The sequence below is a fragment of the Rhamphochromis sp. 'chilingali' genome (genome assembly GCF_963969265.1).
Source record: "Rhamphochromis sp. 'chilingali' genome assembly, chromosome: 7".
Taxonomy (NCBI): domain Eukaryota; kingdom Metazoa; phylum Chordata; class Actinopteri; order Cichliformes; family Cichlidae; genus Rhamphochromis; species Rhamphochromis sp. 'chilingali'.
Window position 1 is genome coordinate 32,817,207 of NC_137934.1, and position 16,580 is coordinate 32,833,786.

The window sequence follows — 16,580 nt, forward strand, 5'->3', positions numbered from 1 at the left end:
AGCTTATATGTGGATGTGTATGTTTGCGATTCTGATGGGTTTGGGATTTTAAAATTCAAATAAATGTGTTGCTTCAATTCCAAGACCTGTTTTTGTTTTTAAGAGCTAACACTTTATTTAAGAAATCCTCTTTTCTCATTCCCAGGAGCACACAAACATTTGCCTTTTTTTTAAAAAATATGTCAGCCTTTTCTCTGTTGCCGTTTTGTTTCTTGGTTATTTTACTTTGAAGCTATTGATGACTAACCGGATGTGAAAGGATAACAGCTTTATGTTTGTTGCAAACCGAAGCCCACCTCCTCTTTCGGCAGCACTGATTGGACAGATTACTACAAGAAAGCAAAACCAGCTGCTGTTTAGTTATTTGACGTTTGTCTCCATCTGGTGGTACATCGTAGGAACTGTACAGCCAATAAACTGTTGCACAACTTGCACAATTTAACAGCATATGTGTTATTCTAGAAACTTTTCCCATCCCTAGTAGCGGTTAAAAAGCTGTTCCCAAGCAGGATGAGAGAAAAGGAAGGTCCAATTAAACATGAAGATGTACAATTTCTCTGAAAGATTTAAACAAAATATGTCAAAGTGGCCTTGAAGAGCACCCCTCCCGTGCTTTGAGGCAATTACAAGCTTATGGGGTTAATTTTGCCCAGAACAGCTGCCGGATTCTTTTGAGTATGACTCACCGGATAGACAAAGATAAGTTATACCGACTTTGTACTGCAGACCGATGGGTACAGGATGACGATCCTTGCACACTAGGCTACTGTACAGTCTGAACGCGTGCGTGCGTTCGCGTGGGGACGTTTCCACCACAGCAAACCAAGTAAAAACGCCTAAAGGTGGACAAGACTTGAGAGGATGAGAAAAAGCTATAGTTGACTTGTGAGGAAATGTTGAAATGCCGCCCATGAGTAGTAGTAACAGAGCAGTGCGCGTGTGTTGTTGTTGAAGGGTGTGTCTCCGTGAGCGTGTGCGTGTGGGGACTAAAAAGAGGAGGTCTCCCAAGGCGAAGTCAACCGAGTCCCTCCACCGATCTGTACAGCGCTCCTACCTCATCCGCAAAAAGCTCTCTGTTGGCCAAATCTGCACATTATCGTGTGCCCGCTGGACTTTACACCGACGCCGACCCATAAGGACTTTTCTATCACTTCCCTAGGCTACACCGCGGAAGTCCTGAAACCAGAAGCGCAAGCCACAGGAATCAGTTGCCACATCAGATTGCTTACCCAGTTTCTGTTAGTGTGTGTGTGTGCGTGGAGCTCTACAGGCCTGCGACGTTTTTCATTTATAGTTTTAAGATGTATCAGGTGGCGAGGAAGCTCTTTTTTACGGACTGTCGATGCGCTGACAATGCGTCGAAAGCATACGAAGAGCTGTTCGCCAAGCTGGACACTAACAAGGATGGAAAAGTGGATGTGTCCGAGCTGAAGGCAGGCCTGGATGCTATGGGCATCAAGGCTGAGAAAGGGGCAGCTCAGGTAGAGTAACGGATCCAAACAGGAGTGCGCAGAAATCCCAAATACGGAGAGAAAACCACAACAAATATTTCTTGTAGCGGCAGCGTTAACCTTAAAAGAAGTGAAATTACAGCCGCCAGAGCAGCCAAGTGCAGTCAGATTGACTCTTAGAAGGTTATTTATTTGTTTTCGTTACCGATCTTTATGATGACTGGATTCTTATTTTTTGTGCGCATTACACTGACTTTTAACCAAGTGTCCGATTTTCGCAGGCAAAGGTCTGTCTTTGAGAGGATGCACGTGGTACTAATTTTTTGACTGACAAAATAGTGCAATTATAACATAATCGTCTCATCAGCTGATTGTTACACCCCAGGTTATTTTGGACCTCTAGACACCTAAGATTTGCAGTTCAGCCAGAGATAAAAGCGAGAGCGGTGTAGTGCAGCCTCAGTAATATTTTCACAAGTTGGAAAAAGTAAAAGTTCCCACGGCACCTCATCAGCAGAAGTTCAAATTCCTAGGAAGCTTTGGGAGCTTTTAAGGACTTGCTCTTGCTCTTAGAACTGAAGAATCTTCTCAGATGAGAGGTGAAACATCTTCAAGAAACTTAAAAAAGTCCAGACGCTTTTCTTTCCAATCTCCTTAGAATACGATGACCTGGATGACTGAGAACCTTCACAGACATACTATTAAGTACTTGTTTTTCAAGTTTATCCATGCCTAGTTAGGGTTAAAAGCATTTCTTAAGCCATCTAGATTCTAAATATTGTTGCATGCCCTTCCTTTCTTTGAGCAAGGCAATTAAGTCCATATACCTGCACAACAGGCTCCAAAAGATCTGACAGCAGTCTTGTCCTTAAACTAACACTAAAGCTCTCCTCCACAGTCACAAACAGTCACTTTTGTGTAGCTGCTGAAAATGCTCTTACTCTGAAAGTGCAGTATCTGTGAGAGGTTATTTCCACGTGCATGCTTTGTTGTCATGGCTTAAAAGTATTTTCTTCAGTTTCTTGAAAACAGCTTGAGTAGTGAAGACAAACTCTGAATTCTCTGGAATTGCACTCAGGACACCCAGGCGTCTGTAAAGAGCTGAAGGGATTGGAAAAAAAACTGCTCTAGAATTTTTAAAGCTGTCTCAAAGGTGAACTTTTACTGTGGGCTGAGACTGTAAGTGGAAGGTCCCACCTTTACTAATCAAACAACTGCACATTCCCCGCACATAACTGTGTAATAAATGGGTAGTAAGACAGATAACCTAATTTGGTCAGTGCCCTCATTCGGAGCAAAAATTCATCTGTCAAAACTATAATGCTCTCCTCCTTTGTGCTCTCATACAAACATACTGACAGTTCTCATTTGCTGGTTTACTTCTTAACAAAGAGCCAATGCTCATAACAGATTTGGTACCAGGCGTTATTTTTGTTTCCATTAATTCGCTTCAGCCTGGAGAAACAATGGATTTTTTTTGTCTTGATCTTGGGACATCGTCAACACTTGTGAAAGCAATGGCAGTAACTCGGGCAGACAGAAGGCTAAAAACACAGAGAGTGAGTTGAGATAAAGTAAAGGAGCATTTTGCTGCGTTATTCTGCCACCAACCGCCACAATCAGCCAGCTGCTGTTTGAGCAGGAGATGGAAGACTCCCCTTATGGCTCAGCAGAACCCAGACCTCTCCCTCCGCCTTATGAGGAGGTCAAACACCCGGCTGCAGCAAACAAATGAGGTACGGCAACACGAAGCAGAATGATTGCTAATATTCTGTGTGTGGGTGTGTTTTTTTCCCCCTTTAGAAAATCATTTCTTCTGGAGACAGAAACAAAGATGAGGGGCTCGACTTCAGCGAGTTCTCCAAGTACCTGAAAGAACATGAGAAGAAATTACAACTGACCTTCAAGAGCTTGGACAAAAATAAAGATGGTACGGTGCCATTTTAATATGTAGCACATTTTAATATTGAAAATGCACAAAAAGAGAAAAAGTAGAAATAAATGCTTACTTTCTACAGGTCGTATAGACATTACGGAGATAAGGCAGTCACTTGCTGATCTGGGGCTGGAAATCAGCAAAGAGCATGCAGAGAAAATCCTTCAAAGGTATTTCAGCTTATTTATTTATTACAGCAGTGTCCCGAGCAAGACGAGAAAGAAAGCAGCCTGACGCGCCGCAAGTTAAAGGTGGGAACCGTGTGAGCGACTGATAACTGGCTCAGTGTGTGGTTTGGCTGAAAAGAGGAGTGAGTGCACATGATAAGGAGCTGGCAAGATGTTTTACACTCCTGACGCGGCGCGTCGACACCAGAAAATAATATTTTCGAATTGCAAGTGCACAGCTGGTCGCTGACTTTGGACCAAGCCACGTCTTGTCAGTCAGAATATGTTTATTGGTGTGTTTAATGTCATGCTGATACTCAAACTCACTACACATTTGGATGTAAAGAAAGAGTAACACATGGTTTTAACACACAGTAGCAGTTTAGTGAGAATAAAAGAACTACTGGTATTGATTAAAACTCTGAAAACTCCTGTGTGTTTATCAGAATTACAGTTTGTTCCATAAATCCTTCATTATTTACAGAAACTAGGAAAAAAAACATGTTACTGGTGGTTTTGGCCAGGCCTGCATGCTTGCTCACTTCACTCATGTATTATAGCATGTGCGTTAATTTATCATGTTATTTTTAAAATATTAATTATATTTATCTTATCATTATTTTATATTCAAAATATCAACACACACACACACACACACACACACACACACACACACACACACACACACACACACACACACACACACACACACACACAAAGAACAGTAAATACATATAAATACAGTCAGTTGTCAGTTGTGGTTCATGCTGCAGCACGGACTGAACTGTAATGCACAGGATTTGCATAAGCAAAGCTTGAAGCTGCACATGTGCAGGAGTACACATAACAGTGGAACTAAAGTAAACACAAAATGCAGTAACTGATGAGGGAAGTGGGGCTGGAGGGGCCAGTGAGGACAGTAGCAGAACATGAAAGTAGAGCAGTGGCATATTAAGTATACAGCCTCAATGGTTTAGTTTTTAAATAAATAAAAAAGCATCTAACCTACAGTATTGATGTGGATGGCACCATGACTGTGGACTGGAATGAATGGCGAGAGCACTTCCTGTTTAACCCAGCCACCAACCTGCAGGAGATCGTCCGCTACTGGAAGCACACCACGGTAAGGAGTGCTACTCACTATCTCTACATTATGCTGTATGTGTCGCTGTTGTTTTAGCATTTGCTTTGTTTGCAGTAGTTGGCATTAGTTTCAGATGGTTGCAGTTGTTGCTGATGTTTGAGTAGTTGGTGTGGTTGCAGTGGCTGGTGCAGGCAATTCCAGGTGTTGTTTTGCACTACTTCAATGGCTGGTTTTGTTGCAGAAGATGCCATATTTCTTATTATTATTGGACATGGGTTGGTGTGTGTTTTAGGTAAAAAAAAAAAAAAAAAAAAAAAATATATATATATATATATATATATATATATATATATATATATATATATATATATAGAAGTTTAAACTGCATACTGTTAATATTTTAGTTGCAGTGCAGGCTTCTGTCACAGAGAGGTGACACACAATAACGGATTTGGGGGAATTTTGGCAACAGATGAGTAGTGTGATTCGTTCATGACCAGGGCAGATGAAAGGGGGGAGGAGTCTGAAGAATTTGTCACTTGTGAATGAAATGAACTCTGAATGGTAAAAGAAATCTTCTTGAATGGAGCAAACATGAAACTCTGACATTTTATTAGATTATCAGGGAATAATCAAACCCTGAAGGGCTGCTGCCTATATTTAAGTACAGTTGCGTGCTAGAGGAGTGTCCACTTTCAGTCAGTGGTTAATCTCTAGCGTTCGCTGAGTTCATTCACTGGCATAAGCTCGGAAGTCTAATTAACCTTTGGTTTCTAAGCTTGGCAGAGATGAGCTAATTTCAGCCTGAGCTGTGGGTGGATTAGTGCATCATTTAGGAGGACTGGAGGAGGTGAGAGGAAGACTATTTAGTCTAGAAAGGAACAGGAGAGAAGAATCCGAGATGATGCGTCTGTGAGACTTGATGACTTGTTGGGAGCATCTATGGCAATGACAAGGTCTTGTTATTTCCAGCGTTCAAGCCGAAGCTCTTTGGATTTAGTGCGTTGCTCTGCGGACTGTCGACCTCTGTCTGGGCCCTTGATCAGAATCGTGTGAAGGATCCTGACGGGTCTGAGAACTGGTGTTTATAGGAGGGACTTTGTCCTTTGTTAGAACTGCTAGAGCTAGCAGCCTTATCAAAGGCTTGAGATGGCCTTGGTTCTGCTGCAGCCTCACCAGCAGCAACAGCAACGTCAGGAAAGCTGGTTTTTCCTCGACTTGGAAGATGATTGGCTGTATGAGGTGGATGTGGACATGGTAGGTTCTTGTATTCAGATGTTGAGTTTTGGTTGTCATGTGGTCATGGGTAAAAGTATTATTATCTTTAGCTGAGGCATGGTTGAGGTAGTTTAGAAATAGTGTAGCAATTATGTCCACCGGAGAACACAAGTTAATATTTTCACCTTTACATCATGTCAGGTATGAAGAGGCCCAGCCGCTGACTAGCATTCTTTAAAAACACATCATACCTGACGTAATGCACAGGTAATATAAGCTTCAAGGGTGCCAAGGCAAATTTCTAGCCAAATATAATTTTATAACACAGTGTTCTATTTGCAGATAAAACTAAAACTAATGTTAGCCGTCAACTCCTGCCTTAAAAATGTCTTAAGGGGGCAGATTTGTTATTTGTGGTTTGTTTAAAAAAAGGCTGATACATTACTGCAGTGGTAAAAGTAAAAAAAAACAAAAAACCAAACCCCCCCTGCTGCATCTGTGATCTCAAAACGGCAACTTTACGTCAGTGACGCGCGGTGATGTAACTGATCTCGCAGCATGGACCTGTAGTTATGCAAGTTTTGGATAAGGATATGGCATGTGTCCCATCCTTCTAGGCATTACGTTTAAGGTGAAGCTGGGAATGTGTGGTTATGAAGCTGCCCAGCTTAGCTAAAAGTTCATCTGCAGAGTAGTCTAGTTTTGACACCTTTACATTTATTAATAAAGACGTGGTTTAATGATTGCTAAAATAGTTCCTGGGTTTTCCAAAGGGTGGCTGCATAGGCAGAAACCACCCTCACTAACTTCTGATGCAAACCATTTTGTTCTATAATAAGGCTTGAAGTGTGACAGAAACCGCTCAGTTCAGAAAGGGCCTTTAAGGGTTCTTCCTTCCTTCTAAACTGCATTTAAAAGGATTCAAAATGGTAGTGTAAGAGACAAAATCAGAATATAGAATAAAGCTCTTATGTTTTGACAGTAGTATCACACGCAAATCTGCAATTTCACCAGCTTTCAGGGACTATTTAGCTTTCTTTGACAAACTTACTGTAACAGCATAGTATCCAAATGATTGACCTAGCCAACATGTCATTAGATTGTGTTAAAGCCTTTATTTATTTTACATTTTGGCCATTTCCGTGATTTTTTTTTTCTGTATATTTTGGAAAAGGGGATAGCGCTAATTAGCCAGTGCTAGCAAGCGAGCCCAATTATCAAAGAGCATTACCGGTACTTGTTCACTGTGAAAAAACAAAACAAAAAACACCTTATAACTGAGTAGTTAGCTTGGGAAAAGAAAAGTGCAGTCGCAACTTATGGTCTTACTGGACCTTAAAGGTGGAACTGCAATGGGGGTATTTTTTATTTTATTTTTTAGTATTAATAAATATATGTTGGATTTATTATTTGATAAATGTATTCTATTTTTTAAAGAGTGAATATTTTATTTATTTTTGTAAATAATAAATAATTCTACTAATAATTACAGAGGTTACAGGATTAAGACTGTCCCAGAGGCTATGTGCATCTTTTATAGACAGTCTATTCTCAGCCGTCAGTCTCTTTGACTGTGACTTGATTGTACTGTATTGGGTGTAGGTTTTGGACATTGGTGACAGCCTCACCATCCCAGATGAGTTCACAGAGGAAGAGAAGACGACAGGTCTGTGGTGGAAGCAGCTGTCTGCAGGAGCAGTGGCGGGTGCTGTGTCCCGTACAGGAACCGCCCCTCTGGACAGAATGAAGGTGTTCATGCAGGTGGGTCAAGATTTCTTTTAGATTTTATAAAATTCCTGTTGGGTTGTTCATCGGTCCTTTTCTCCAGGAACTGGATTTTTACTAAATGTGTGCATTGGTCCATGTGGTGATAAGTGTGCTTCAAAATGCTGGTCTTGTGTTAGTTTGGGTTATCCTGTTTTTAAAAAATACCATATAAATACATTCAGCAGACACTTTATTAGGTACATCTTGCTAGTACTGGGTTGGATTCACTTTTCCCTTCAGAACTGCTTTCATTCTTCATGGAAAAGATTCAGCACGGTGTTGGAAACATTCCTCAGAGATTTTGCTACATATTGACATGACGTCATCACATAGTTGCTGCAGATTTGTCGGCTGCACATCATGATACAAATCTCCCGTTCCACCACACCCCAAAAGGCTCTCTATTGGATTGTGATCAGTACAGTAAACTTGCTATCATGTTCAAGAAACCAGTTGATTTAAGCTTAGTGACATGATGCATTATGCTCCTGGAAGCAGCCATCAGAAGGTGGGTACACGGTGGTTATAAAGGGATGGAAATGGCCACCATTAGCACTCAGGTAAGCTCTATTGGTAGCAATGGGTCCAAAGTGTACCAAAGTAAATATCCCCCACACCATTACACCATCACCACCAGCCTGACCCAATGATTCATGGCATCGTGGATCCATGCTTATATGCTAACCACTGTACTATATTCAAACTCATTTAAATCACCCTTCTTCTCCATTCTGATGCTCACTTTGAATTTCAGCAATTGAATTTCGAGCCCTTGCTGCTTAGTTATAACTTAAAAGTGCTTTTCCCCCCAGGTGCACGCTTCTACAACCAACAAAATCAGCCTGGTCAGCGGCTTTAAGCAAATGCTAAAAGAAGGAGGGGTGGCTTCTTTGTGGAGAGGAAATGGTATCAATGTCATGAAGATCGCCCCCGAGACAGCCATTAAATTCATGGCTTATGAACAGGTAAGTTCTCCTCCTCTTTACAGACTCCAGTATAAATCGCAGCTTATGTTCACGTTAAATGTTACATGTTGAGAACTACTAACACTAGCACTCACTTTTGTCACTGATGTGTGATCCTGCTGAGCCGTTCGGTTTTCATGTTCCCGTGTCACCAGTATAAGAAGCTGCTGTCCAGTGAACCGGGTAAGGTGAAGTCCCACGAGAGGTTCATGGCAGGATCGTTGGCTGGAGCCACCGCACAAACTGCCATCTACCCCATGGAGGTGAGTGGAAGTGTAGTCTTTACAGCACAGATGCATAAAGAGTGCACGTGTGGATGATAGTAACAGGAGGAGGCACCACAGGAGGGGCAAGCAAGTTTCCATATCAAATATGGAGACACATGGGGGCAGGGATAGCTCAGTAGGTAAAGTGGTTGCCTCATGATCGGAAGGTTGGGGGTTCGAATCCACTGAACGGCTACACTGAGGTACCCCTGAGCAAGTTACCGTCCCCACGCACTGCTCCCTGGGCGCTCCATTGGTGGCTGCCCACTTCTTCACTGAGTGAATGCAGAGGAGTAATTTCTCTACGGGGACTAATGCATACACCCACATTATAGATGGTGCAGTTTTATTGGTTTGTTAATTACCTCATGTGTCTTGTTTGATCATATCTTAGTGTCCAAACAAATTTTAGATGTCTTAACCAATCCAGTAGCATAAAAGATGCAGTAACACGTTAAGTCAAACGTGCAGCCTGATGTAAAACAGCCACACTAATCATCTTTGTCTCTTCAGGTGATGAAAACCCGTATGACCCTAAGGAAAACCGGACAGTACTCGGGAATGTTTGACTGTGCCAAGAAAGTCCTGAAGAATGAGGGAGTGAAGGCATTTTACAAGGGCTACATTCCCAATATTCTGGGCATTATCCCCTACGCTGGGATAGATCTGGCAGTGTATGAGGTAAATCCTGATGAATCATTCCTGTCTGGAAAAATGTTCAGAAGGTTCAGAATCACCTACAACACTATGCTTCCATAGAAAACTCCATTTTAATCTGTTTAAGCATCGCTTGTGTGCTGATTTTGCAAAATATTATGCATCAACCCTCACTCTCATCTGTCATTCATTCCTGTGTATTCCATACCAGAGCTTGAAGAACTTCTGGTTGTCCCACTATGCCAAAGACACAGCCAATCCAGGGGTTCTGGTGCTGCTGGGCTGTGGTACCATTTCCAGCACCTGCGGCCAGCTGGCCAGCTATCCCCTGGCTCTGATCCGAACCCGCATGCAAGCACAAGGTACGGTGAACCAAACCTTATTAAAGAAATAGCCCCCTTTATTAATGCTTGCATTTAACTTGTAGTACCATAATGCCACTGAGTTGTTCAGAGATTATAAAGTGTTTTACGAGGAAATTCAAGATTTTTTCATGAAATCTCTGCTTAAATGGAAAATTAATAAATCTATGTGAGTTCTTTATAACTACTCTGTTTATTAGACATTTGAGCCATGCATGTGCTTCAGTATTCAAGAGAGGAAACGGTAAAGGACCTGAATGAGTGCTGAGACCATTTAAAGTAAAACTACAAGAGTACAAAATATCATAAACAAGCCCTTTATCTAAATTTTACTTGCAGTAATGTGAAAAAAGCCCCAAGTTTTTATAGGACATCATTTAAAAACATGATTTAAAAAACATCACCTGATTCTTAACAGGTCTTAAGTGCTTGAGGTTTTCCGTTTGATTTCATTAGTCTCTCGTCATTAAGCTTTGCTGCATTTGTGCACAGCTCTCGTAAGGTTTTGCTCTTTTTTTGCAATTTCTCTGAGCATCATACATTCTGTGGATAATCTTTTTCACTGCAGGATGATTATAACCCTTCTCAGACTGATGAGCAGCAACAGTTGCATCTCTAAGATCATTGCTGATGTTTTTCCTCCTTGGCGTTGTGTTAACTGCCAAAACTTCTGCTTTAATACAGGTGCTCATACTGGCTGATGATTAGTAATCAAGTGCATTTGATTAGCAGTATCGGCTACTTTGTTTTTTACCAACTGGTTCTGCATTTTACAATTTAAAAAAAAATAGCACTGTAAAATATGTCAAGTATTATTGTTTCTTTAGAAGTTCTGTTTAAATAATTTAAGACTTCCAAATGATGATATATAAAACACCTGAAACATGGTGGGCCACCAAAAAGTATCCACATAAATATACTGGAATAGGTTTTATTTTGCATTTGTCTCTTAACTTCAATGAGGTATCATTCAAATAAAAGAAATACTTCAAAACTGTCCACAGAGGGGGTTAAATAACCTTAAAACCATGGTTATGAGGTTTAACTGAGGACTTTGTGCTTTATTCTGAAGTCATCAACATTTACACTTGGAAAACAATTTTCAGTTCTTTAATCTAAGCTAATTTCAAACATATGCTGCTTATAAGCAGCCAATACTTCTAAAATCTAGAGATTTTAAACATGAGGAGATCTTTTTCTTCACTCATCTGGCTTTACCTTTCTTTTCTCAGCTTCTGTTGAGGGCTCAGAGCAGCTGCCGATGAATCTGATGGTGAAGAAGATTATGAAAAAGGAGGGCTTCTTTGGACTTTACCGCGGCATCCTGCCCAATTTCATGAAAGTCATACCAGCCGTCAGCATTAGCTACGTGGTGTACGAGTACATGCGGTCTGGTCTGGGTATTCAGAAGTAGGCAGCAGAGTTCTCAGTGACCGCATGTGTTTACAAGTGCAAGAAAAGGTGCACCCAACTTTTTTTTTAAAATTTCAAAACACTCCCTCCTTTTTTACATATGTTGTTTGCCCTTGTTTACCTGCAGTCCACTGAGACCGCAGGCCTTTGCTCATACAAAGAAAATCCTGCAGCGCTAACGCAGGGCTGACAGTGAGTAGGAAGATCTCTACAAAGTTTCCAAATGTTGGTTGTGTTGATTGTGCACTCCTAGCTTTATGTACTCCAACAAGCCTCATGATCTACTTCAGATCAGTTCATCTCTGGCTTTGAAAACCAAGAACACTTATCAGGGTAATTTCTTTTTGGTTTAATTGTTGAATAGAAACGTTACTCTAATATTTAATCAAAAAGTCCAAGAAGTCACCTGCTGCAATCTTCTGTTTTTTTGTTTATCTTCTTATCATCAAAAATAATTTGACCAAGTCCCACGTGTGGTGGGAAAACTGTTTCACAAAGAAATCCAAAGAAACTAAAACAAACAAACAAGTGCAATACTGTATTTACACATTGTGTGACATCTGAGAGAGGTTTGACTTTTTAATAAGGGATTTCATCTGAGGGTCATTGGTTCATTTAAAGGGTCTTTTTATACGGGACAGAAGTAGAATTGTGCCTTATATGTTTTTTTATTCTCAGATATCTGTGGACTTCAACACCCGTTTTCTCTTGCCTTTCTTTCAAATATGTCTTTATTAGGCGCTGGTGTTTATGTGAATAAATCTGGATACAAATGTTAGAAGATGTGCGTGCATTTCTTTTCAAACATCAATAAAATTATTTGTTGTCCAGCTGAGACAATTAGTGTACAGTGAGCCCAGGTTTTTATTCTACACTGTGTTCACGTCTCTGGCCTCGTGTGACACTCGATCGCTGAGGCTTTAAGTAGAGATTAGTCCACTTCAGGTCTTATGTAATAACTGCTTTCCCTGGTGATGTCAATACTACAGTGTAACAGTGGAGCTGCTAATTTGAAGTGCAAATGTTGCCTAAAAAATAATGCAATTTTCATTTAACAACTCAAAACGTAATATGGGCAAATTCTTTGAATCAGGTAGGAAAAAAGGGCTATAAGACCATCAGCAGGAATCCAATTATTTGGAAATGATAGAAATATAAAATGACCATCAATCGTCCCCAGTGTGGAGATCCATGCAAGATCTTACCTCACTGGATGAGGATGATCATGAGATAAGAGGTAGATCAGCTCAAACCGCACAGGAGCCGCCTGTTAATGACCTAAAGGCAGTTAGGACCACAGGCATCAAGGACATCATTCATTCAACACAACACGCTGTAATAGGCTGAGATCTTGCAACACATGTTCAGGCCAGTCTAAATGATTCTGCGATGAATTGGGAGAAAGTGTTGTGATCAAATGAAACCATAATCGGAGCTCTTTGGCATCAAATGAAGAAGAGAAATGCTGAGTATGACCCAAACACCAGCATCACAACAGTCAGGCATGTTTTTCTGCTATGGGGTTCAGAGCAACTGTTTGTTTCTTTTAAAATATTTTCAAAGTGAGCAAACTTACAAATTTTGTAGGAGATAGAACAATTATCTTCCCCAGTGTGTGTTAAATATTAACTCAGTAAGAAGATTACAATTTCAGTGTCTTTTATTTTCCTTCTTGCTTCATACAATATGAACATCCTTGACTTTGGCGTCTCCTAGTGGTTTTAAAAATCACTGACACATGATTCTTCTCTATAATATGAAAGACTAGGTTCAAGTTTAATGTAATGGCTTTATGTGGAAGAGAAAACAGTATGGAACAAATTTTGTCCACATTACCATGAACAAGTGGAACACATGTTACTAAAAGGTAGACAGACAGACTTGAATTTTATTTATTTATTTTTATCTCTGGTTTGCTTTAACAGAGTTCAGTTTGTAACATGATATTTAACACAGGCAACTTCTAGAAACAGAGATCAACCCAACAGGTTCAGAGATCATCAATATCAAGAAAAACTTTGAAGTCAGATCACCCAAATAAAGATTTAGCACAACCCAGGGATGCCTTGTCCAGCCAAATGTCATCAATCCCTGAAAATGCTCTTCTCTGGGTATGAACCGTTCATTATAAGGGTGCCTAAGAGAGAAAAAAACGCAACAGTGGTCAGGATGGCGCGCAGGGCTTTGAACCAACTGGGGTAAGTGGGAAGGAGAGACAGATCATAATGGAGTGAGATTCCGAGTCCCATGATGACCATGGTGGCAGCAGGAACAATGCTGTCACTCATCAGCATGGCCACCCAGGCCAAGAGGGAGGGGACGACGCTGTTGGCCAGGTTTATCCAGTCAGGTTTTGCTGGGCTGCTCTCGGGAAGAGCGAATCCCCATCTCGCTCCACCAAGGAAAGAAATGATGGAGGCAGCATAGGCTAGCTGGGCATAAGCCAACTCTGGGTAGTAGCTCTCAGTCACAGCCATAAACAAGGTGGGTGAGACGAAGGGGACAAGCCCCGAAAACCCCAGGTAGAGGGCAGGTCTGGGACTTTTCAAAAAGTCCTTCATGTCATAGCGCAACAGATCGAGTTCTCTAGGGGGAGGTTCAGGCAGTGCTCGCTTTTTCAACCTCGCAACAGAAGTGTGGAAGTGTTGGCTCCTCATCCAAAAAGAAGCATCATGATTCTGGTTTCTATGGAAGAGGTCAGTCTTATTAAAACTAAACACAGCAAGAGCTTTTGCTTGTCCTGTTCCTCTTCCTGCAAACCAGAGACTAGCTGGTGAAGCCCAGCTGGAAGATACAGATCCACAAACAGAAGCCCCAGTCCCAGCTGACGGCCAGCATTTTTGCATAGGACCTGCCCAGCGTAATACCTGGAAAGATATTCACGATATATATATTTTTTTAAGTTATAAAACTACAAAAAGCAATGAAAAGGTAAAATCATGTGTATGTTACCTTCTGGGCTGCAAAGCTGCCTTTTCTGAATATAACAGAAAGCATCTAATGAAAAATGGGACAAAGGAATGGTTAAGATGAGCACACAATAAAGGTCACATAAAAACACAGGGAGGAATTTTTAATGTTGACAAATCTTCTGATTTTAAAACATCTGTAAATTTCAACCTTGTCTATCAAGCATTTTTAAAGGAATATGAATCAGAATAAATAAAGGAATGATAATAATAAACGTATCAATTGTAGCAATAACTTCAGACTGACGACAGAGAAAATCGTCTGTTCAAGGGTACAGGTGTTGTTGTTAAACTAATCAGGCTTTACCTTTGCCTCTCGCTTACGCTGCTAGGTGAAGTGTCTCCGGTACGACAATTATGCAGTTCAGTTACACATAATAATACATTATATCACATAAATGAATAATTAGACGTAAATTCGAGGATTTGGCACCCCTGTCGCTTTGTAGCGGAGTCCTCCTAGAAGGACCTACATGTGTGTCTCTGTTGATAACACCGGCTGATACGTCAAACAAACGTTACACGGCTAAAGCGCCAACATCTGCGGTTCAGGGAGATGACAACATTACCTTTATTTCAGCAGGTAAACTTCATACTTTTAAAGCTGTTTCTCCCCAGGGTCAGCGAGCACCCAGCCTACCCAGCTCTGGTACACAGCTATTTACTTCCGTGTTTGAACCTTGGCTTCTACAATTTCAGTTCCGCTACAGTGGCGTTGACAGAAACGAGTTGTCGTTCAGTTTGCATTTGTCTCTTAAATTCAATGAGGTATAATTCAAATAAAACAGAAGTATTTCAAAACTGTCCACGGAGCGGGTTAAATAACCTTAAAACCGTGGTTATGAGGTTTAACTGATGACTTTGTGCTTTATTCTGAAGTCATCAACATTTACACTTGGAAAACAATTTTCAGTTCTTTAAGTAAGGATTTATAGTACGACAAACAGCGGCAAATTCTGTTTTGTTCGTTTTTTCTTTCTTTTTTTGTTTAACAATTTGACGTAAAAACAATACGTCTTAGACGTAACGGAAGGCCTAAACATAACTAGGACACATAAAGAAAACTAAATGTAAACTTAAACAAACGGGAAAAAATATTAGACTTGGTTATTTACATAATGAGGTTGTTTAATATGAAATTATTTCACATTTGGGAAAAGAATTTGGCGTGACTGCATTGTGTGGCAATAGTTGATCAGTCCTGCACTGTAGTTTGTAGGAACTTTAGCACATAAAAAAACCCAACCTGGCCACCTGACATCAACTATAAACTACAAAGCAAAACAGTCTAAACTATACTATGAAGATGAAACACAGCTCTTGTGCTTGATACAGTGCTTTCCATCCTCATGCATCTTATTTAAATCTAAGAATGTTGGTCTTATTTCCAACACAGTTAAGTCAGCATTCTTGTGCATACGGTCATTAAGATCTGCAGCTGGACGGCAGTGGACTTTTCAAAGAGCAGATTTCGTGTCCTTGATATGCACGTGATTATTCTTCAGTGTGAACATGAAAACTGGTCCTTCGGCTGTTTAGAAGATACTCAGGATTCCTTTGTGAACTTCCAGCCATCATTGGTAGATTTTGTGGTTTGAATTTATTTCATTTGGGCATAGTCTGTAATTTTGTGGTGTTTAAACTCTTTAATAATTCAACTTAAAAAAAAACAAAAAAACAAAAAACAACTTATTAATAACCGAATTTGAAATAAAATGGAACCGAGTGAAGCTCTTACCAGCGTGCATTTTCTTCAAGTCCCAGTTTTTGCTTCCTCCTTATGGATAACTGTGCAGAGCTCAATGAATGTGTCTGAATCTGTCTGAATATCTTTTAGGTATAAATGTGATTTAAAAAGTGGGAAAAAAGTAAACCCAGAAAGAAAAGGTATGTTAGGTACAGTTTGTGTAAATTTTATGTTATTTTTATTTAGCGAACTTTACGTTGACTGAAAACAGCATTTAAATTGCATTTACCATTTTGTTACATTAGTGATAAACATGCAGTCAGAATTATATTTTGTCCTTATTTTGATGTTTACATGAATAAGGACATGAGGGTGTGTTCCAACCTCATGTCCCCCTGTAGTTGGTGTGTTCCAACTACAGGGGGATCACACTCCTCAGCCTCCCTGGGAAAGTCTATGCCAGGGTGCTGGAAAGGAGAGTTCGTCCGTTAGTCGAACCTCGGATACAGGAGGAACAATGCGTTTTTCGTCCTGGTCGCGGAACACTGGACCAGCTCTTTATCCTCTCCAGGATACTTGAGGGTGCATGGGAGTTTGCCCAACCAGTCTACATGTGTTTTGTGGACTTGGAGAAGGCA

General features: G+C 40.6%; 2 protein-coding genes across 2 annotated transcripts; one reads left to right on the plus strand and one right to left on the minus strand.

Annotated features, from left to right (window-relative positions):
• The first annotated feature begins 955 nt into the window (after positions 1-955).
• Positions 956-12,076, plus strand: LOC308399620 (mitochondrial adenyl nucleotide antiporter SLC25A24-like). Its single transcript, XM_080886982.1, has 10 exons — positions 956-1,481; positions 3,255-3,381; positions 3,470-3,557; positions 4,566-4,677; positions 7,459-7,617; positions 8,436-8,588; positions 8,744-8,851; positions 9,368-9,535; positions 9,723-9,873; positions 11,106-12,076. Exons 1-10 carry the CDS (start codon positions 1,302-1,304, stop codon positions 11,285-11,287), a joined length of 1,428 nt encoding a protein of 475 aa, XP_080743108.1. The 5' UTR covers positions 956-1,301; the 3' UTR covers positions 11,288-12,076.
• Positions 12,077-13,167: 1,091 nt separating this feature from the next.
• LOC308399621 (transmembrane protein 69-like) lies at positions 13,168-14,923 on the minus strand. The gene is made up of 3 exons (XM_080886983.1): positions 14,825-14,923; positions 14,239-14,283; positions 13,168-14,153 (listed from the first exon to the last, which is right to left on the minus strand). The coding sequence occupies exons 2-3, from the start codon at positions 14,281-14,283 to the stop codon at positions 13,371-13,373; spliced, it is 828 nt and encodes a 275-aa protein (XP_080743109.1). The 5' UTR covers positions 14,825-14,923; the 3' UTR covers positions 13,168-13,370.
• Positions 14,924-16,580: the final 1,657 nt, after the last annotated feature.